Source organism: Prorops nasuta, unplaced genomic scaffold (genome assembly GCF_024137725.1).
Source record: "Prorops nasuta isolate Cenicafe-Biocafe unplaced genomic scaffold, Cenicafe_Pnas_1.2 PNAS00021, whole genome shotgun sequence".
In the NCBI taxonomy this organism is placed as follows: domain Eukaryota; kingdom Metazoa; phylum Arthropoda; class Insecta; order Hymenoptera; family Bethylidae; genus Prorops; species Prorops nasuta.
Window position 1 is genome coordinate 644534 of NW_027116818.1, and position 18407 is coordinate 662940.

Consider the following 18407-nt stretch of genomic DNA (forward strand, 5'->3'; position numbering starts at 1 on the left):
GGGCAAAGCACGCGTTACAGAGATGTTCAGTGATCGCGTTGGGGGAGAGTGAGATTTGGCCTAATCTGCGTCTCATCGATGTGTTATGTACCTATACTGTTTTCCTTGCGTCATCCGTATGCGTACGAGCAGCATGTGTGCTCTCCGATCAAGTATCTCTGTGTGTAAAAGTATATCCGTGCGATCGCACACACGTAATGCTCTGACACGATTCTTGGTGGTACAGTTACCGGTGCAAATAGCGTCCCTGCATATTCATAGACCAGCTGGCCATTCGTATATTCAACCGTCTACCGTGTGTGTATAACGTATTAGGTTATATAATATATATATATATATATATATGTATAACAAAGATGGTACACGCGTTTCTGATATGTTATCGGTGAAAATCGAAATTTTCTATATTTACCCCAATTCAACTCTTTCTCTTTTAAACACACTCTTTAATTTGCACCTTTTTTTTATTCTTCTCCTTCTTTTTCGCGTAATTGTCCAATCGATGCAAATTTTTTAAGGACCCGGATAATTTTTTATATGCTCGGCTGGTCTCTCGAGGGGCACTCCTTTTGGACCGGTAAAACGTACACAAAATGGTCGCTACTCTCAGCAACCATTTTGCAGCAATATACAAAACTATACATATATACAATATAGTATATAATAATGTATGTATATGGAACATTTTGAATATTATATTCCGCGCGCGTATGCGTATTCTTTGGGCATACGTCACGCGGTACTATACACTTACTACCTAATGTAAACTCCCCACTTTTTCCAACAGGAACCGCGTACGTAACGTACTAATTGTTGTTACTTGACTTATTACTATTATTATTATTATTATTGCCATTGTTGTCTACTTTACGTATAAGTGTATAAGCATTATTACGAATTCTATCATTCAATTGTAATTCGATTTTTAAAAATCTTGATTGTAAAATGTAGCGCGGAGCCGTGCAACGGCTCACTTTATATTTCTATATTTACGTATATAACGAGAATATGATATGTATATTCTTCATATTTAGTGAGATACGGAAGTTTTCCATCCCGTTAAAAGAAAATATAATATATAAATAAATAAATCTAAATATATATATATATAAATATATATATATATATATATAGCAAAATGAATGAATAAATAAAAAATATATATTGATAAACCTTGAAAATATAAATAAAAAAGTACGACATATATCTATATATACATGTGTATAATAGTCTATAATTTTTCATATTGTTGTACGAATTTTTAAGTTTATATTAAAATGTTTTGTGCATTCATAAAAAAGAGAATATCAATAATTTATCTGATTGAGACTTTTCAATAACCCTCACTTTACCAACCACATTGGCAAATATTCCTTTGTTATTCAACCATCGTGCAGTTGCATTCGATGGAATTGGTGCTCTCCACGTTAATTCTTTTAATATAATTGGTTTCTGCATTAAAAGGAACAGTTCATTCAAAAGTTTCGTTTATTTGTCCAAGGCAAACTGCGTAAACTGATGCGTCAACCACAAATTGTATCGTTAGCTATACGCACGAGCAATTTTTTTCACCTATGCGCAGCTTGTGTAGTGTGGTCGTATAGGCTCGAGACACTACGAGGATGGAAAAAGGTAAGTTGTGTTAAAAATTATCACGCTTAGAGAGGGAATATCAGAAGACACAGTCGTGTAAATCTATAAATTTTCTTTATTATATATATATATATATGTGTATATCCTTATACAATGAAAATTATAAGGCTCGTACAGTTAATATACAAACGTTTTAATAAGGAAGACTAAAGCAATTCTTGTGTCTTCCCCTTTGATTTGTAAACACACACACAGGCAAAAAAGTAAACTTGGATGAAATATCAAGACGCGGCGTGCACAGTTTACAAGCTACTATGAATGAGAGGATCATGGGGGTGAGTATCATGATTCCTCAAGACACGTCGTAAGACTTCACCTTTAGGCTACTCGCGTAGTGTGCTTATCAGTAGGTCATGCTCCCAGTGTCTCATTTTATTGTCTCCAATACAAAACTGTTCATTTTATTCATTTTTACTAAGCTTACTGAGATCTAGCACATTAACAGCTGAGATATATGTATATTATGTATAACTGGTATTTTTTGTGCAATTACCGCAAACATTCGTTCTTTCTAAAATTTTTTATCTTAAAAATATGACATTCGACTTATTAGCCGTGAAATCATGGATCAATAAAGAAAGGAAAAATATTCTCTTTTGGCAATTATCCTAGCAAAAGTGGTATCGATTGTAACTACAAAACTATATACATAAATCAATGTTAAACAATGCTGTACATACAAAAAACCAAATAACTCATCAGCTTAAAGATCAATAAGCTTGATCATAACTAAGTCAAAGGAAATACGTCTTGAGAAATAAAATAGATTCTTATACAAATAGAAAAGACTACAAATCTAGTAAAAATTGATTATACATAATGAACATTCAGAAGCGGTCACTAGTTTAAAAAATTTTATTCCAAACATCGGCGATCGATTCAATCGTCGATCCCCGCATAATTAATACTTGTAAAATAAAAATACTTAGTGTCTCTGTAGTTTTTTAAATTATAGGGCGGTCCAACCTAGGTAAGCTTAAATCTGCGTTTGCGTGCTTCTTGATATAATGGATTTTCAGGCATCGTAAATTAGGATATTTGATGTTACATTTTGGGCAAATGGTACCGTTAGAGCTTACCTGATAATGTTCGAATAGCACTTCTTTGTGCAATATCTTTCCAGAGCCAAATACGTAGCGGCTCTTGTGAACTTGTTGCATGTGCTCCACGAAAGTGTCCTTGCTCAGAGTGATCCGGTCGCAAAGTTCGCAGCTATAGATTATAGTGTCGACTTGAAATTCGGGGGATTTTTTGCATTTCTTATGTTCTATTGATTTCTGCAAAACTACATTCTTGTGTTTCTGGGCATAATGCATTCGTAAATGCGACAACGACTGGAAACTCCTCCGGCAATAGGTGCAGAACATCTTTCCCGAGGGATCTGGCTCTGGAAGATATATAACTTTGTTTAATTTATTCGGATGTATGTATTTGTGTGCCAGTTGCTTGTGTCGGAAGAGAAGGCTCATATTAGGGAATAACTTTTTACAAAAATGGCAGCTCACTGCCTTCTTTCCCCGATTGTCCGAGTCCGCAATTACCGGTGCACCGTTAGTTTCCATTTTCAATCGCTTCGTATTCGTTTCGTTGGTCGAATATTGTCGAGGATTATTCGCAGGTTGAACAACCTTCTTCCTATGTTTGTTATTGTGGAAATTTGTGTTATGTCGTTGCAACGATTGTTTGGCGGTAAATGACTTCTCACAACTGAAGCAGAACCACTGAGGGTATTGTACATCAACTGACGACGCAGGTTTGTGTAATTTTTTATGTCTGCTCATACTCTTCTTCGAGACGAACGTTTTGTTACATACATCGCAGGCAAAACGATCCTTGGCATCGTTGCCGAAAAGCGGATTAGCTTTGTGCCATTGGAGGTGACTCTCGAAACTTTTCTGGTCGGGTAAGACGTTGGTGCACAGCTCGCATTGCAGCTCATTACTTGATATACGTTTCTCCGCTTTGTTTTTGGCACAATGAACGTCCCACAAGTGTTTTCTTAATACAGTTACATCGTCGAATCGTTCATTGCACACCTGACATTGGAGATTGTTCCCTAGTGCTTGCGTTGCTAAAGATGAGAATGATTTTCTTGCTGTAGCTGGTCTCTTGTCGTTGGATTTCGCAGATTCTACGAGATTATCAGGGTTGTCCAAAGCTAATTTGTAATTGGCCCTGGAATGCCATCCCCGATGAATCTTAAGTGACTTCTTATCTGCGAATTTCTTAGGACATAGATCACATTTTAAAAGCATGAAAGTGGGATGATCTTTTGCCATATGATCATCCAAGTTGTCTTGGCAAACGAAAAACCTCCAGCATTCGTTACATTGAAAAGAAGAATCAGCCAAATCGGGATGCTCAGTGAAGACGTGAGTCTCGCACTTCTCCTTTGTATGAAACATTTCAGGACACAATGGACAAACCAACCGACGCTCTTTCTCGTGAATATATCTAACGTGTCTCATTTTATTAGCAGCATTGGAGAAACGACGTCCACATACGTGGCACTTGAGTCTGTCGTGTTTAGCATGAAGTGACTTGACCTTTGGGCCCTTGTTCGGGCTTATGCTCTGTGCGCTAGAAGCCCTCGTGTTCAAATCTTGGATATTTTTGATTCCATGATCCTTCATGTGAATCTCCAAGGCATTGGCACTACTGAACATGCTACGACAAATTACGCAAGAATAAATTTTGACCTTGAGATGGAGATTTCTGTGTTCGGAAAGTTCGGCCATCGAAGAGAAATCACTGTCGCATAGAGCACAATTGTATGTGCGTTCGACTTCACTCTCCGGGTTTTCGATTAACGGGTCGTTAAACTCTGTTGTATCAGTACCGTCCAGTGTGTCGACGAATTCTCTGCTACCCTCTATTGTCGTGTGTTCACCATAGTGCTGTAGGAACTCATTTCCATTTTTAAATTTCTTATGGCACTTGGAGCAAACAATTTCCTTCGTCTTGTGTACTGATGCAAGATGATAACAAAATTTACGAAACACGAGGAAGGTTTTAGAGCATTTGGTACATTCATAAGATATTCTTGTACTGGGTTTCAGCTTCATACAGAGAACCGAATGTTTGATCCAATTGCTTATACGCTTGTATTTCATTCCACAGAGTTTGCAAGTATATCCCCCAGGATCATTATTTTTCACTGATGTTTGGCTAACTTCCAAAGAATTCACGTTATTTTGCTGTAGTGCCGACGATTCCATTAATCGAAGCTTCGGGGTCTCCTCTGAAGCAGACATTAATGCCTGATACTGCTGGTACGAGTGCTTTGATAAATGACTGAGTAATTCTTTTCTATTGGGCAAAGATCTCAAACACATGTTACACGTGAAATACTTCTCCTTGCCAAATGTTGGGACAACCAAAGCAATTTTCATGGCACACTCGAAAGAATCACAGCAATGTAGTTTGTACATAGATCTGTCAGGAAATTCCGTCAAGCAAGCAGTGCAAGTATACGGCCTCAAGTCAGGCATGTGATACCTAATGTGTACAAGTGTCCTTTTATGATCATTGAAGCTCTTCTTGCAGGTGTAGCAAGAGAAAGTTTTTAATTGACTTATTATATTTTGTTGGACCTGTGGCAAAAGCGCATCGTTTTCCATACTGACCAGCTCATCTTCTACATCCTCGATCTCCTCCTCCTCCTCTTCCGTAGCAGTGCTCATTTCGCTCTCATTGGTTCCTACATCTTCAACAGGCTCACTGTGGTACCTGTTCATATGATTTATGTAACTATATTTCGAATGTAAATTAATGTTACAAATTTTGCATTTTAGCAAACAGAGTTTTGGCCCTTTGTAATGCGTGTGGACACGCCGACGACTCTTTTTTTTTGCACACTGGTTCTTCGTAGCTGCTTTTTGTGTAGAATCAGCTTCCATGAAAATGTCATTTGTTTCATCCTCAAAGGTACTTGTCAATTCATTGCCAGTTACAGATTCTATTTCTATGGTACAATCGGTATCATATTCATTCGTGGGTTCATCCTTTATAGTTATAAAACTCACTTCTTTGTCAGGTAGGGAAACATCGTGTACCTCGTCTATTTCTGTGAGACTCTGAAATTAGTTGTACGTTAAGTTTATATTATAACAACAGAGCATAAAAGTGAACTAGTAAAGCAATCTTTTGTAGATTTCAAAATACGCACAGCTTCAAAGTTACCGGCATTTCCCAATATCAAATCGTTATCAGGTTCACATTTTACAGCAACCTATAATAGTTGATACATAAATGACTGAAATATAAAAGACAAAAATTATAGGAGAACCAAAAGCCTACTTACATGCTCCTCCACTTGTTTTGACAACCATTGGGTTAGCTTTATCTGAGATTGATGACAAGATTCCCTGTATTCATGCCATTGATTTACATGTTTAATGCATGATAAACATATTACTGTTGACAATTTGTCATCAATGGTAACCTACAAAATATAAGTCAATGAATCTTTATTAAAAAGATAGAGAGTAGCAAACAGTCGAACCAAATCATAAAGATTTTTAAAGTTAAATGTTACAAAGAAGACCAATTATTAATGAAGCAATATAATTATGATTGGTCATACATAAACACTAATAAACAATAATAGCAATTATCACTTGAATTCTAAATATTGTATGGTATACATAACCTCACATAAATTTCTAGCTATAGGCATTATAAGAAGGATCTAGCGCAAATCTAAATGCAGCAACTCTTACATACATTTATTGACAGACACGCTTGTATTTTAGATGCAAGTGGTATCGTCGAACCCTGATTATTAAATATCCAAGTTTTTGGATTCTCGTTGGAAAGGCACAATCTGCATACATTTTGAATATCTGCTTCGTCTATCATTTCGTCCATTTTGCAATGCTGAATTTATAAGGCTGCGAAGAGTCTGTCCTATTAAATTTATAGATCTCACCGATAGGTTAGAGACGCAGCTTTTTGTTCGGCGTTCGACATTTAAGTTAATTTGAACTGAGGCCGCAGAACGAACGATTCCCGGAATGAAGAGGTTCAATTTCATCCTATTCCCTTTTCCAGATTGTTGCCGGTATCCAATCCAGGTTGTCGTCGGCTAATTCGAGTTCCTCGGTTTCTCTCAAATAGGATGGTTCAATTTCTAGTACTACGATACTACACTAGTCAATATGGCGTCGATGGTCCATCATTCCTATTATTCATTGTCGTTAATTGTTACTTCTTTTCTAAACACACAGTTCTCGTTCTTAAAATTTTCATTCGAACAGAGGGACGTTCAATTGTGTCTCATTTGTTCTGCAACAAATTATTAACTCAGGTGAGAGGAATTCGTAGATATTTGCTAACCACAGAGAGGATTTGAAAATTAAGGAGTCGACGATTATTTAGCATCGGAGAAATTTTATTATTTCTGTAAGTGTTCTCCAAGATTATAACATTTAATCGTATCTTTTTTGTATGTACATTTCTAAGATAAAGTTATATATATAATTTTGTTATAACGACATTTAACATATACACATTAGCTGTTCATTCAACATAAAAAAGTAAATCATATTACCATGTTTGTGTTCGTGAATAAAAAGCTAAAAAAAATGTTGGAAGCACCAAATCAATATTTGATAAGGTCTATTAACATTAATGTACATTGTAATGTATAACCGTTTATATATTTCTATGATCTTTAACAGAAGAGCTCCATAATGCTCTACTTTATACAAACAAAGCACGCGTGTAGTATTAGTTGCTCGAAAAATAAAACTATAATTTTTCATCAGCTATTTGCGCTTGGGATTGTGCACACTTGAAAATTTGTATCAAGCAGTAAACCGATGTATCCCAGGAAACAGTTTTATCTTAAAGAGGATACGTTGAAAAAAGAAAATCGTAATATTTGTTTCGGGCCGAACGATCTATTTGGAGTTTTTCAATAATGATGGTTACACGAAACATCAATGGCAATTTTTGCGGTCTGTCGTGATTCGCGTCTATAACTATTGTTCAGAAATGGCGGCAAAAATGCTTCGAATCGAATTCTGGAGCTGTTTCCCGCGTCGTTCGGCCAACAAGTTCCGATCCGTGTTCGGCCGTTTCTCGGTTCAAATTAGATGTAGGCGCATGCGCAATAAGATTTGGCGCTATTCAGGTTGTTAGACAGTTAGTACCGAAGCCACAAGAATTCGTTTCAGATTGTTGACGTACATAGTCCTGTACATTGAATTTGTTTTCGTCCGGATCGTCGCTCTTCATTGCCAGCAATTCCCTAAACAAATATACATGTATATATAATTTTTAAAGTTATTTTACAATGTCAATCGACTGCCGTAATTTTCATTTATTAAGATTTAACCTAGCTACGGCATGAAAGGCCAATTCAACGTTGAGGCCAGTCTTGGCAGACGTTTCGATGAACGGCACACCATATTCTGATGCTAGTCTGGCTCCATCTTCCTTCTTTACCATCCGTTCGCTTCCACAATCGCATTTGTTGCCTAAAAAACAGAATTATTAATGACGCGATTATATCATAACAGAAGTGTGTTATAGACTGAAACAGATGGACTAATAAATAATTTGAGACGCCTGATTACATTTTAATCGACCGATACGGTAATTTCTGTGATTAAAGTGGCAGGGGAGCATAAATCAGGGATTATGCAAACGAATAAAAGAAACAAGACTAACCCAGCAGCATGATGACCACGTCCTCATTAGCATGTTCCCGGATCTCGCTGAGCCAGGCCCTGATGTTATCGAAGCTCGTCTTATTCGTTACGTCGTACAGTAGCAACAGAGCTGAAAACCAGTCATGAACATTCTCATCTATTGTGCAATCGGTAATACACAGAGTTATGAGTCGATTTATGAACTAGAAGCTTAGACCTGCGCTCTACCTCTGTTATTGTCGTACTTGGAACCGGTCTCGTTTCATAACCTCGTGTAAATATATGCATACGGGACTGTAAACCTTATTGGTAACGCCAGCAAGAAAAGAGAAACGAAGGATAAAGTATTTCTGGAGACACGATGGGTGTATAATACTGTACGGGGACTAGGCGTGAATATAAGACACCTTATTGACAAAAGCAGCGAAATGTGAGAAGATTTGGGAAACAAAACCACAAATTATTCGATAAGCTTGTTTCATTTTTTTTTTTTTTGTCAAATAACTTTACGGTTACAGTAGGATCGACTTTATGAAAAGCTTATCAGTCGCTCAATTGGGTCAGCGTGATATATTATATACAGTTGGCGAGTATTAATTTACGTCTCGCGGTAAATCAACGCTCAATAAAATGGCAATGTGTTCGTCCTAGTGCCAATGCCTGCGAGCCAGCAATTTACGATTCCGCCTTGTTCCGTGATTGTTGCTTGCCGCTCGGACATTTCTAAATAGGATGCTGATTGCGTGCATGAGAATTGATTAAGGTTTTCGTTCGATTCCCTCATTCCGACAATAATCGGGATTCGAATGGACTTAACAATTAAACTCGATTACCGCGTCTATCTTGTTAATGAAAATAACTTGATTGAACTCGCTTCTAGATCACTCGTGACTCTTCCTAAATTTCTAGAGCCTTTTCTCTCACTAATATTTGTAATTATTTTTTGCAGAATTTGTAAACCTACCATGGGCATCCCTGTAGTAAGAATGAGTCACGCTTCTAAACCGCTCCTGACCAGCCGTATCCCATATCTGGAGTTTAATTGTCATTTCGTCAACAGTAACCAGTTTGTTCTGAAAAATCACATAGAAATTGCCTGATAAAATCAGCGTGAGGAGAGCCAATAGTATATGAGTAGAGAAAACAATTATTGAACTATTTAGTCGTGAGTAATGCATTTATCTTTTTTTATATGTTCTGCTAGCTTTAGCCGGTTGGCCACCCGTTTTGTGGTCGCATGTATACAAAAACACACTTGTGTGCTCGAATACAATACAATGTTGTGGCAAAATAGCCAAACAAACGCTCACGTACTTTCGGAGAATTATAATTAGGGACAAAAGAATACATATTTACATGTTTAGTTGTACAGATTTTATTTTCCAAGAAATCAGGAGGCTCAAAAAAAAAGTTTGGTTTGTATTAAAGCATATTAATTCTTGGAATTTTTAATATAGATTAAATGATATAAATTTCCGTGAGATTTTCGAACCGAGACACAGAGTTTAAAACGTGCCTCACCCTGAAGTCAATGCCAACCGTTGTTAAGTAGTTTCCATCTAAAGACCTGCCACTATGGAAACGCGTCAGCAAGCACGTTTTCCCAACTCCGCTATCTCCCAATAGCATCACCTATTTCACGTAAAAAAGGTTTATTATTGTCAAAAGCAGTTGAAATCAATTGAGTGCCGCTACCACAGTAAATTACTTGAAAAATGAGTTTCGACAAATTTTCGCCAACTTTAAATTCCACTTAATAAGGAAACTTTTTTAATTGTCACTCGTTATATTAGTCCAAAAGTCTGCCCTTGTTTCATTGCTATTACAAAATTCTAGGAGATTCAATAATGGGAATTGTGTGATCGCGAGGCTATTATCTGGTAGCGTGTTATTTGAAAATTACTGGACGCTCCGAGCTACACGAAGAAGGATGGATCAAATATGCAACGAGTAAGTATAATTTTCCAGGAAAATAGCTCATCCTTGACAAAAAGAGATATGCGAGCTCCGTGTAGGGCTTTGTATCAAAGAAATATACTATAATCCCACTCGCGAGCTTGTTGCGAATGAAATATTTGCTCTATATTAAAAAGAAAACTCAATTTCTCAGGTATTATAGAGTTTTATCCAGGATATAAACGTTTAAAGCACACTACACTATAGACGTACAATTATTAATTCCCAAACTCTAATTTCTTCCAAACAAACAGTTTTTCCATTAAGACTCGTGAATTTCGATTGCAATGAAAGTTAGAGTGTTGTAATTAAGTTGTGAAAATTTTTGAGGAAGCAATAGGAATAAGCAGAAGTATTTTGTAATGATTAATAGAAATGGTTTATCGGAGGATAAATAAGGTATGATAGAGAGAGAGAGACAGGAGAGCAGTTGTGTGACTCGACCTTGAAGAAGAGGTCTCCGTGGTCGGGTGGGGCCTGATCCGGAGAAGGGGCGCTGTCGTTGGAAGATTGGCGGGCCTGAGAGGACTGGCGCGTGGGGGCCTGAGAGGCCGGGCCCCTAGCGCCATTGGTGGGGCCCTGCTGGGACCAATCGGTGCTGCTCTGGCTGCTACCGCGCGAGCCTAGCCTCGTTCGCTTGCTCACACTGCGCAGTGCTTCCTCCACGATGCTCATGGGCTCCTAATACCGGGAGCACCAATTTGCTCTTCTTCTCGGCCAATCTTCGTCTCGTCGCACTCGCTCCGTCCTCCTACTCCCTCGAGACCTTTCTATGTTTGCCCCTACGCCCGTGTCTGTGTTAACCAACGCTGTCAAACAGGTCACTCAACCCGTCCAGCCAACCTCCGCGGCGCGGCGTGGCGCGGTGCGACGCAGCGCGGCACGGCACGGCTCCTTCCTCTTCTTCTTCAGCCTTCTTCCACGACTTCCAAGCTTCTTCCACTCGCCTTCCTTCCTTCTTTCTCTCCCCTTCCGATCCAAACGATCGGCCAATTCTTCTTTTCTCGCGCTACTCTGACTGATTCTCTCTCCCTCGCACCCACCGCAGCCACCACCACCACCACCTTCTTCTTCTTCTCCTCCGTTCTTCCAAGACGACTGGTGGCTCCGCCACGCCGAGTGAAAGTGACCGAGAGGCCTCCCAAGCACTCCCCAATCGCTCCCTTTTACACCAACAACGCCTTTGTCCCTTTGGCTACTTTGTCCCTGCTTCTTCTTCTTCTTCTTCTTCCCACTTTAACTCCTGCACCAGCCGCCAAACTGTTGACACCTCCAATAAGCACAGAATCGTCTCTCACTATTTACTACCAAATGCATTAACGTGAAACTAACAATCAAACATCCAACAATTAATCACATTTTTTCTCTTATTCACAGGAAGCGAAATGAACGTTGATTGCGAGGCCGGATGATCCGTGCGAAATGGTTAATGGGATGCGAGCAAGAAGAAATTATTGAGAGGAATGAAACGGAGTGGATCGTCTGAATTTTGCGATGCGATCCTTTCATAACTGAGCCATTCGTTACGTGAACCTTGTTACGCGTGTATTGCCATATTTTACAAGACGTATTATAACTGATTGATCAAATACGTCACATCCGCTTACGCAATGGTAGCTATTTATTCCGCTATATTTTAACGAATTTTCAAATGCTGCGTATATAACTGTGGAACGATCTGATTATTCGACCAGGGTTTCTCGGAAAAATGTGAGAGTAAAATTTACTTTGAGACACGCGTTTGTATTGTACAAATAAAACATGTCGCAAGAGCGTTAAACTGTAAATCAAAAGCCATTATTGGTTAGAATAACAACGCCAGTCTCGTGTAACGCTATTTTTCACCAGAGATCTCGGTACAGCGTTAGATTTACGTATGTGAAATGTTTTGTACTGTAGGCCGGGTTAGATAGGAATGTAAGAGTATCTTAATAACAGTGGAATAAAATTAGGATTGACTTTGTATAAGAACGTTTAGGAAGAGGCGAAGAACTGTTGAAAAGTTTAGGGTAGAAAAAGCAGTTGGTGGAGGCTTTATTGTTGGCGGGTCGGCCTACCGACTGGGACCCACCCACGCCAGAGTTGTATGGCGAGTTTCTGTATAAAAAGAGGACCGATTTAGCCAGAGGCAGGTAGTGTCCTGGGGCCCACGATTCGACCGCGAACGGGGCTTACCCAACCGGTGGCGCCACAACAGCGACCAAGCGAACCAAAGCTTGCAGCGGCAGGCCACTGACACCATCTTCTCTCTCTCTAGAAACGGCGAATGTTCACGTGACTCTCTTTTTCTGCCTGCCTGCCTGCCTGCTTGCGTCACGTCACGCATCGACAATTCGTGCCACTTAGTAAACGCGCCAGCTCGATTGTCGTTCCGAATGCCACGTTTTTCATTACTCGCGATTTTCCTCTCCCCCGTTCGCACACTTCATTTGTAACACTATTTTTCGCCGAGTCCCAAAATTCTATGAGCCAGAACAAAACCATTTGTAAAACGTGAATCTTGCAACCTGGAACGTTCGCTCGGATTTGTTTATTGAATCGATAAAGTTCTACTCGTTTATCAAGACAATCTATCCAGCTTCATCGCTGGAATTGATTAGTGCTGGGTAAATAGAGCTTGTACTTCCGGTTTAAGGTGCTTTCACTAGGAAAGCTTGGGTAAATGTACTCCGCGTGAGGTTATCAAATAGAGCCCAGTGTACGTTGGTAGAAGACGCAGTAATCGAACGAAGGAACATCAATAATTAATCATGCGTACGACGATCAATAATTAATTGCGCGTCGGTCCTGGTAGACATGCAGGAATTTGGATCGTCTGCGTTCGAAAAGTACAAAACACGTGACGCAGTCGTACCATCGAGTTTGATCGTTTCATTGAGATTTGCGTTGTAGGTCAACTTTCAAACTTTGCCTCGAAAAACTACGAGTTAAGGGATGCCTATATGTTTTTATCCTGCACGAATTAAAAGTCTTTGTCATTCCCTTTGTTTACGTTTATCCTACTAAAAAGTGTATTATCTGCCTTTGCTAATTTTTACACGTTACTGGGTTTATCTTGTGCATTTTTTCTAGTCGCAAAACTTTGTAGGGAGCTAATTACTGTATTTTCTCAATTAATTCACTACTCTCGAAAGAAATATTGATTTGAAAAGCAAGTATTCAGATAAGAGCCATTGTTGAATCTACGATCTTCAAAAGAACACAGATTGAAATGTGCTACTCTCAAATCTATTCAGAAATATCTCTTTAAGGCCGAAATTCACTAGCTCGTCGATTTTTCATTCTCCCGCTCTAAAAGGCCACACAAAAGATCTTTATTAAGAAGGCACAGCGGCCATTATGAAAATTAATCACGCCCTTTCAGTGCGTGCTATTGGCCATTACGAAGTCGATGGAATTATTAGTTCTCGTGTGCTTGCTGAAAGCACGGTCTTAAATGTGTTCCCTAATACCTAGAAAGGCAAGTCGAATGGCCATAAGGTCACTTGGCGAAGCAACTTTGAGAGAGAATAGTCACGGTAGACAAAGTACCTACTGATTAACATACTAATTATCATGTTCATTGCAGCAGGAGTACCGTCCGGTTGGCACACAAACCCATTTCTTCTTTTCCCCCCTTGCCCACCCATTAAATCCTCTCTACTTTGCTCTCTCTTTCTCTCTACATAGTGTACTGTACCCTAATCATTCTCCATAATTCCACATAGCAGACATTCGTTTACCACGTAGTTTTACATTTTCCGATTAAATTACAATAAAACCAAACACTGAATAATTCATCCCTAGATGCCCTAATTTCCTCTTTGTAGCAACCTTTGTTACAAGTTGTCTTTTATCAGGTGGTTGATTCAAAAACATTTCTCCCTTCACACTCAGAGTAACTATGACTACTGTGCAATTCATTGCCCGACGAGATCCCGGAATACCCAGGTTCTATCGACGTAACTCGGCAAACAGTTGGTGATCATCATTGTGTGAAGCAACGATTTCTTTAGAATGAAAGTACGAGAGACGCTAAATTGGGAAATAAAATTCTAACATGGTGTATCCGTGAAGGGACTCGAACTCGGAACCTCCAGCGGTAGCTGGGTTTTAGACGCCAGCACTCTATCCACTACACCAGCGCCGGGCCTAACTCTACATTCGTCAAATTATCCGTTACTTCGGCTTGGCTATACTTAAAGGTTGTACATATACTAGCTGGAAAGTTTACGCGAGCCATCAAAATAAACAATGAACGAACGATTCGCAGGATCGAGTGTTTTTAGGCAGAGTAAAAATATTATTGTAGTATAAACATGCTTAAGTTAAGTTCTCAGGCGGTAGATGGCGTTAGTGAGGCTAGTGTAGAGACACTTGCAGAAGTATGGCTCAATTTAGAAACGCTATAGAGAAGCAAGTAACGTATCAGGAGAGTATGAGGCAAAGCTTCTACGAAATATAATACACTGTATTAAAATCCTTCCCTGCAATATAGCTGTCATGTACCAGAGTTATGCGTAGAATTAGATATTAATCATGTTCTCCCATCAAAGCTACAATTTTCGAAATACCAAATTAACGCGTTATTGTTCCTTTTTGCTCGAGTAGAAATTCTGCCTTTATCAAAGTACTGTATAAAACGTTTGTTACAACTTGGAAAGCAATTTAGCATTCGGTATCAAAGCATTCTATTCTAGCGTTTTCTATTCAATATTGAGAAGTAGCTAGAAAGGATATCGCCAGTGATAATAAATATAACCATGGTATATACATATACATACGAGTTTTACGCGCGAAACTCTATTCGGTTTTCATAAAATAAAATTTGCCATGCATACGCGACACTAGCCTTTATTAAATTTTCATGATATTGCCTCGGGATTATTTTCAAAGCGAGCTTCTTGCCATCAACGAGTAAATTGATTTTGGCTCTTCTCTTTCGTGCCCTTTATAATTAAGTAATAAAGCATGTTTTGATCGATGGTGCGTAATAGCATTACTGGTTCGCGTGGCGCAAGAAGAACACAGCAAAGTAAATAAAACCTGATATCTCTGTAGGGAAGATAGGCCGATTTCCGGTCAATGTTTTTTTTTTTATAATATTCAATATTTTACTGCGGCGAAACATATAGATTAGTTCTGAAAAGAAGAAGAAGAAGATGAAGATGAAGAGAATCAATCGAGGCGTTACAGATCTATTAGCGCGATACCGCGGCCATTAAAACATTTGGCTAATTTGAAGTATTTATTGGCGATCAGCGCAGAGGTAGCTGATGTGGAAACATTCTTCTCGCCTCTTTTGCTCGCGTATAACCAGCAACGACGCCATGCAGTGTCCAATATTTGTCACGTGCCTCTTTTTACGCTTGATCCCTATCGGTATAGTTAATAAACGTACATGTATTTAAAACTCTGCAATCGCATTGGCGACCAATTCCGAGCTTCGTCTATCCGTAAAATCTCGAAACTATCTAGCCTATAATTAACGCGTTTTATCAGCGCCTATATGCGTTTCATGTTTTTATTACGCTCGTTTCAGGAAAACAGGTTTCCCCTAAAGGACTACGATTTCCCCAGGAGTTGTATTTGAAGCGAATCTCAAGGGAATTGAAACTTTCAACGATAAAAATCGTTTGACCGATGGCACCAATGAGATCGGATCAAGTTTTTGAAAACCTTCCGGGTCTGTGAGACTGGCAAGATCTGGTGAGAATCCTGAAGAGAAGTATTTGGAAAAAATTCTATCCTAACTATATACTCGTCGATATTGGACCTGTATTGACCGTCCAAGAGAAAGTTTTTCTACCGAAACTTACACTCGCAGCTTTTACGAGTGATCTTGTCAACGAAACTAATATCGGTATAAGAATTTCACCTGATTTGAGAAACTATTGTTCGTATACGTAAACCTATGGAAGCTCGAAGAGCAAGGGCCACGACGCGCTAAAAAACTTAAGTATTAAGATAAAAATGAACCAATCACAGTTGAGAACCTTTGCCTAAATTCTCAACCGTGATCGTTCCTTTCTCTTCTTACTACTTAAGTCTCGTTTAAGGTTTTCCGCGTGCCATGCCCTAAGGTAGTAAGAGCTGGGCCAAGTTATTTATACGAGAAAAATGCTGCAGGAGGCCGGCTCTATATGGTTTTTGTGTGGCTTGATATCTCGCGCATCCGCAGGCCAATTTCCAGTGGCGACTTCGCTCATCCATTTTCATCGACGCCGTCTTTGCATGGTGCATTCTGGTTTTGAAAGCTGGCCGAGTACATTGGCATATTTCTGGACATATCACGGGACTACTGAAGCGGTAAATGATTAAGCCTTCATCGCGGTCCAATTAAATCTGTGGCAAAAAGCAGCTGCGTGCGCTCCGTGAGATTTACTATCTTGGCTTGGAAATAAATTACGGTGAGCCAACTGGAGCGCATCTACATCGCTGACTTGATACAAACGTATGCCAGTGCGTCACTTCAAATTGCCTTTCCACACCGCTGGCCAATTTTAGTGATCCCATTGAAAAGCATAACCGGCCCACAGCCCAATAGCTTTACGAAGCAACGATCGAGTATACTTTTGTAAGCTGTTCCATATTCAATGTCGTGCGTAACATTTAACCGAGTGTTGTCGGGACGATGTAATTGTTTGTAAAATGTAAATTGATATCGGAACAGCGAATCGTTGTGAAAATTTGTCGGGGCAACGATTTGATGGAAAATCCGATGAGAAACATTGGGAGGACATCAGGGGACGCGCAACTGGCGAAGGAATAATAATATCGTAATAGGACGACGCTGATCACCGTTAGACTCGTTCAGTTGACGCTATCGACAAGCGTGCACGCCATTCAAGTAGCTTCTCGCGGCTCTTCCCGGAATTTCTCTCGATCACCCAGCTTCCCTGGCTTTACCCCCCAACGTCACACAGTCGATCCCGCATATTCATCTTGATAGCTTCCGACAAACTTCCTCGGTGATCCACATCTCATCCCTGTACACTTTTAAAACTTGCAGAGATCCTCCCTAGCCAACCGTTAAAACTCATTACACGAGTATATTAAAGTGAAATTTCATCAAAATCACGTTAAAAAGCGTCGCGTGGCATTTTCTGACGTATCTTGCAAAAGATTAAAGCAATTTTTCTACAAAGCAAAAAGGATAAGGCCGTACGTAGAAGTTGTGCTTTTCAATATGGAAAGAAAAGTGGTTGGATTAAATTAAAATAGCTTATACTTTGTACAGTGTTCCTCGGAGTAGAGTTGACAGTAATCTCTCTTTTACAGTCGATGTAAACCAAAACATAGTCACGTGTCTCCGATTATATGTACCTGTGGGATCCGTGATTGTGTTTTGTTGTAAAAGAACAATTACTGGCAACTTTGACTCAGAGTGGATTAAACGGTCCAAGAGAAGCTTTACCGAACATTTTCTTTGCATTGGTTGTAGAAAATATTAGCTCGTATCCCCATCGATTCGTGATTGAAGAGAAAGGCTCCTGCCAGGCGTACACACTGCCTCGAGTAACGCATAGGGTTAAGGACCTGTTCAAACACAACATTCTTAGACGATCTTTCGAGAGTCTTGCCTTGTAAATTCTCCAGTAATTTCAGATTCTTAATAATGAGCCATAGATAAAATAGGTGCGCATATTAATTGATGGGCAATTAAAAATGCAAAAATTTGTCATTTTTCGTGCATATCCGTGAAGAGAGATATGAGCAGTCTGGATCCCATGGATCGTTTTTCACGTTCAAGGTCTCAATTAAAAACTTTTTTATACGTTTTTCAGGGAAGCTCTAGTGAAATCATGGCAACGCATTATTCATGGGGATAAATCGATTGAAAAGTTGAAACGACCAAACCTCCTGCATAAACCAGGTAATGTCCTGACGATTTTTTATGCTACATATCCTTTCCTTCGAGGCACCAAGGTATATCTCTGAACATTGCACTTTTTGCAGAAATATTATGGTTTTCGGTAGGACAGAGTCGAGGCATAATATTGGACGAGGCAATTGAAGTTAGCTGGGTCTTATTTTGAATGCTGTAAGCGTAGAATTAGCCGGAGGGTAAAGAAGTGGGTGCCGCCCGCTGCTAAGCCGTAATCGTAAAGATCGGTGAGACGGCTCTCGAAACACGAGAACGGCGATGAATTCTATCGGCGG

General features: G+C 39.4%; 2 protein-coding genes and 1 long non-coding RNA gene across 5 annotated transcripts in view; 1 reads left to right on the forward strand and 2 right to left on the reverse strand.

The window, feature by feature from the left end:
• Positions 1–1690: 1690 nt before the first annotated feature.
• On the reverse strand, positions 1691–6660 carry LOC136780901 (gastrula zinc finger protein xFG20-1-like). 2 transcript variants are annotated; one of them, XM_066739486.1, is made up of 4 exons: positions 6379–6660; positions 5957–6097; positions 5822–5884; positions 1691–5729 (listed from the first exon to the last, which is right to left on the reverse strand). In XM_066739486.1, exons 1-4 carry the CDS (start codon positions 6520–6522, stop codon positions 2598–2600), a joined length of 3480 nt encoding a protein of 1159 aa, XP_066595583.1. In that variant the 5' UTR covers positions 6523–6660; the 3' UTR covers positions 1691–2597. The 2 variants fall into 2 exon arrangements, with proteins under 2 accessions (XP_066595583.1, XP_066595584.1); XM_066739487.1 differs by having other exon boundaries at positions 6375–6414.
• Positions 6661–7030: 370 nt separating this feature from the next.
• LOC136780982 (ras-related protein Rab-37-like) overlaps positions 7031–18407 on the reverse strand; it is a 62152-nt gene continuing 50775 nt past the window's right edge. Inside the window, exons 5-9 of one of the 2 annotated variants that reach the window (XM_066739613.1) lie at positions 9831–9941; positions 9274–9382; positions 8329–8439; positions 7994–8135; positions 7031–7906 (exon numbers count right to left, since the gene is read on the reverse strand). In XM_066739613.1, coding sequence (XP_066595710.1) covers positions 7786–7906; positions 7994–8135; positions 8329–8439; positions 9274–9382; positions 9831–9941 — 594 coding nt within the window. In that variant the 3' untranslated portion in view covers positions 7031–7785. The remainder of the gene's footprint in view (positions 7907–7993; positions 8136–8328; positions 8440–9273; positions 9383–9830; positions 9942–18407) is intronic. The other variant, XM_066739614.1, reaches the window with a different exon arrangement.
• On the forward strand, positions 8341–13893 carry LOC136780984 (uncharacterized). The gene is made up of 4 exons (XR_010823849.1): positions 8341–8480; positions 9259–9474; positions 10146–10259; positions 11643–13893. It is a non-coding gene; the product is annotated as an uncharacterized lncRNA (long non-coding RNA).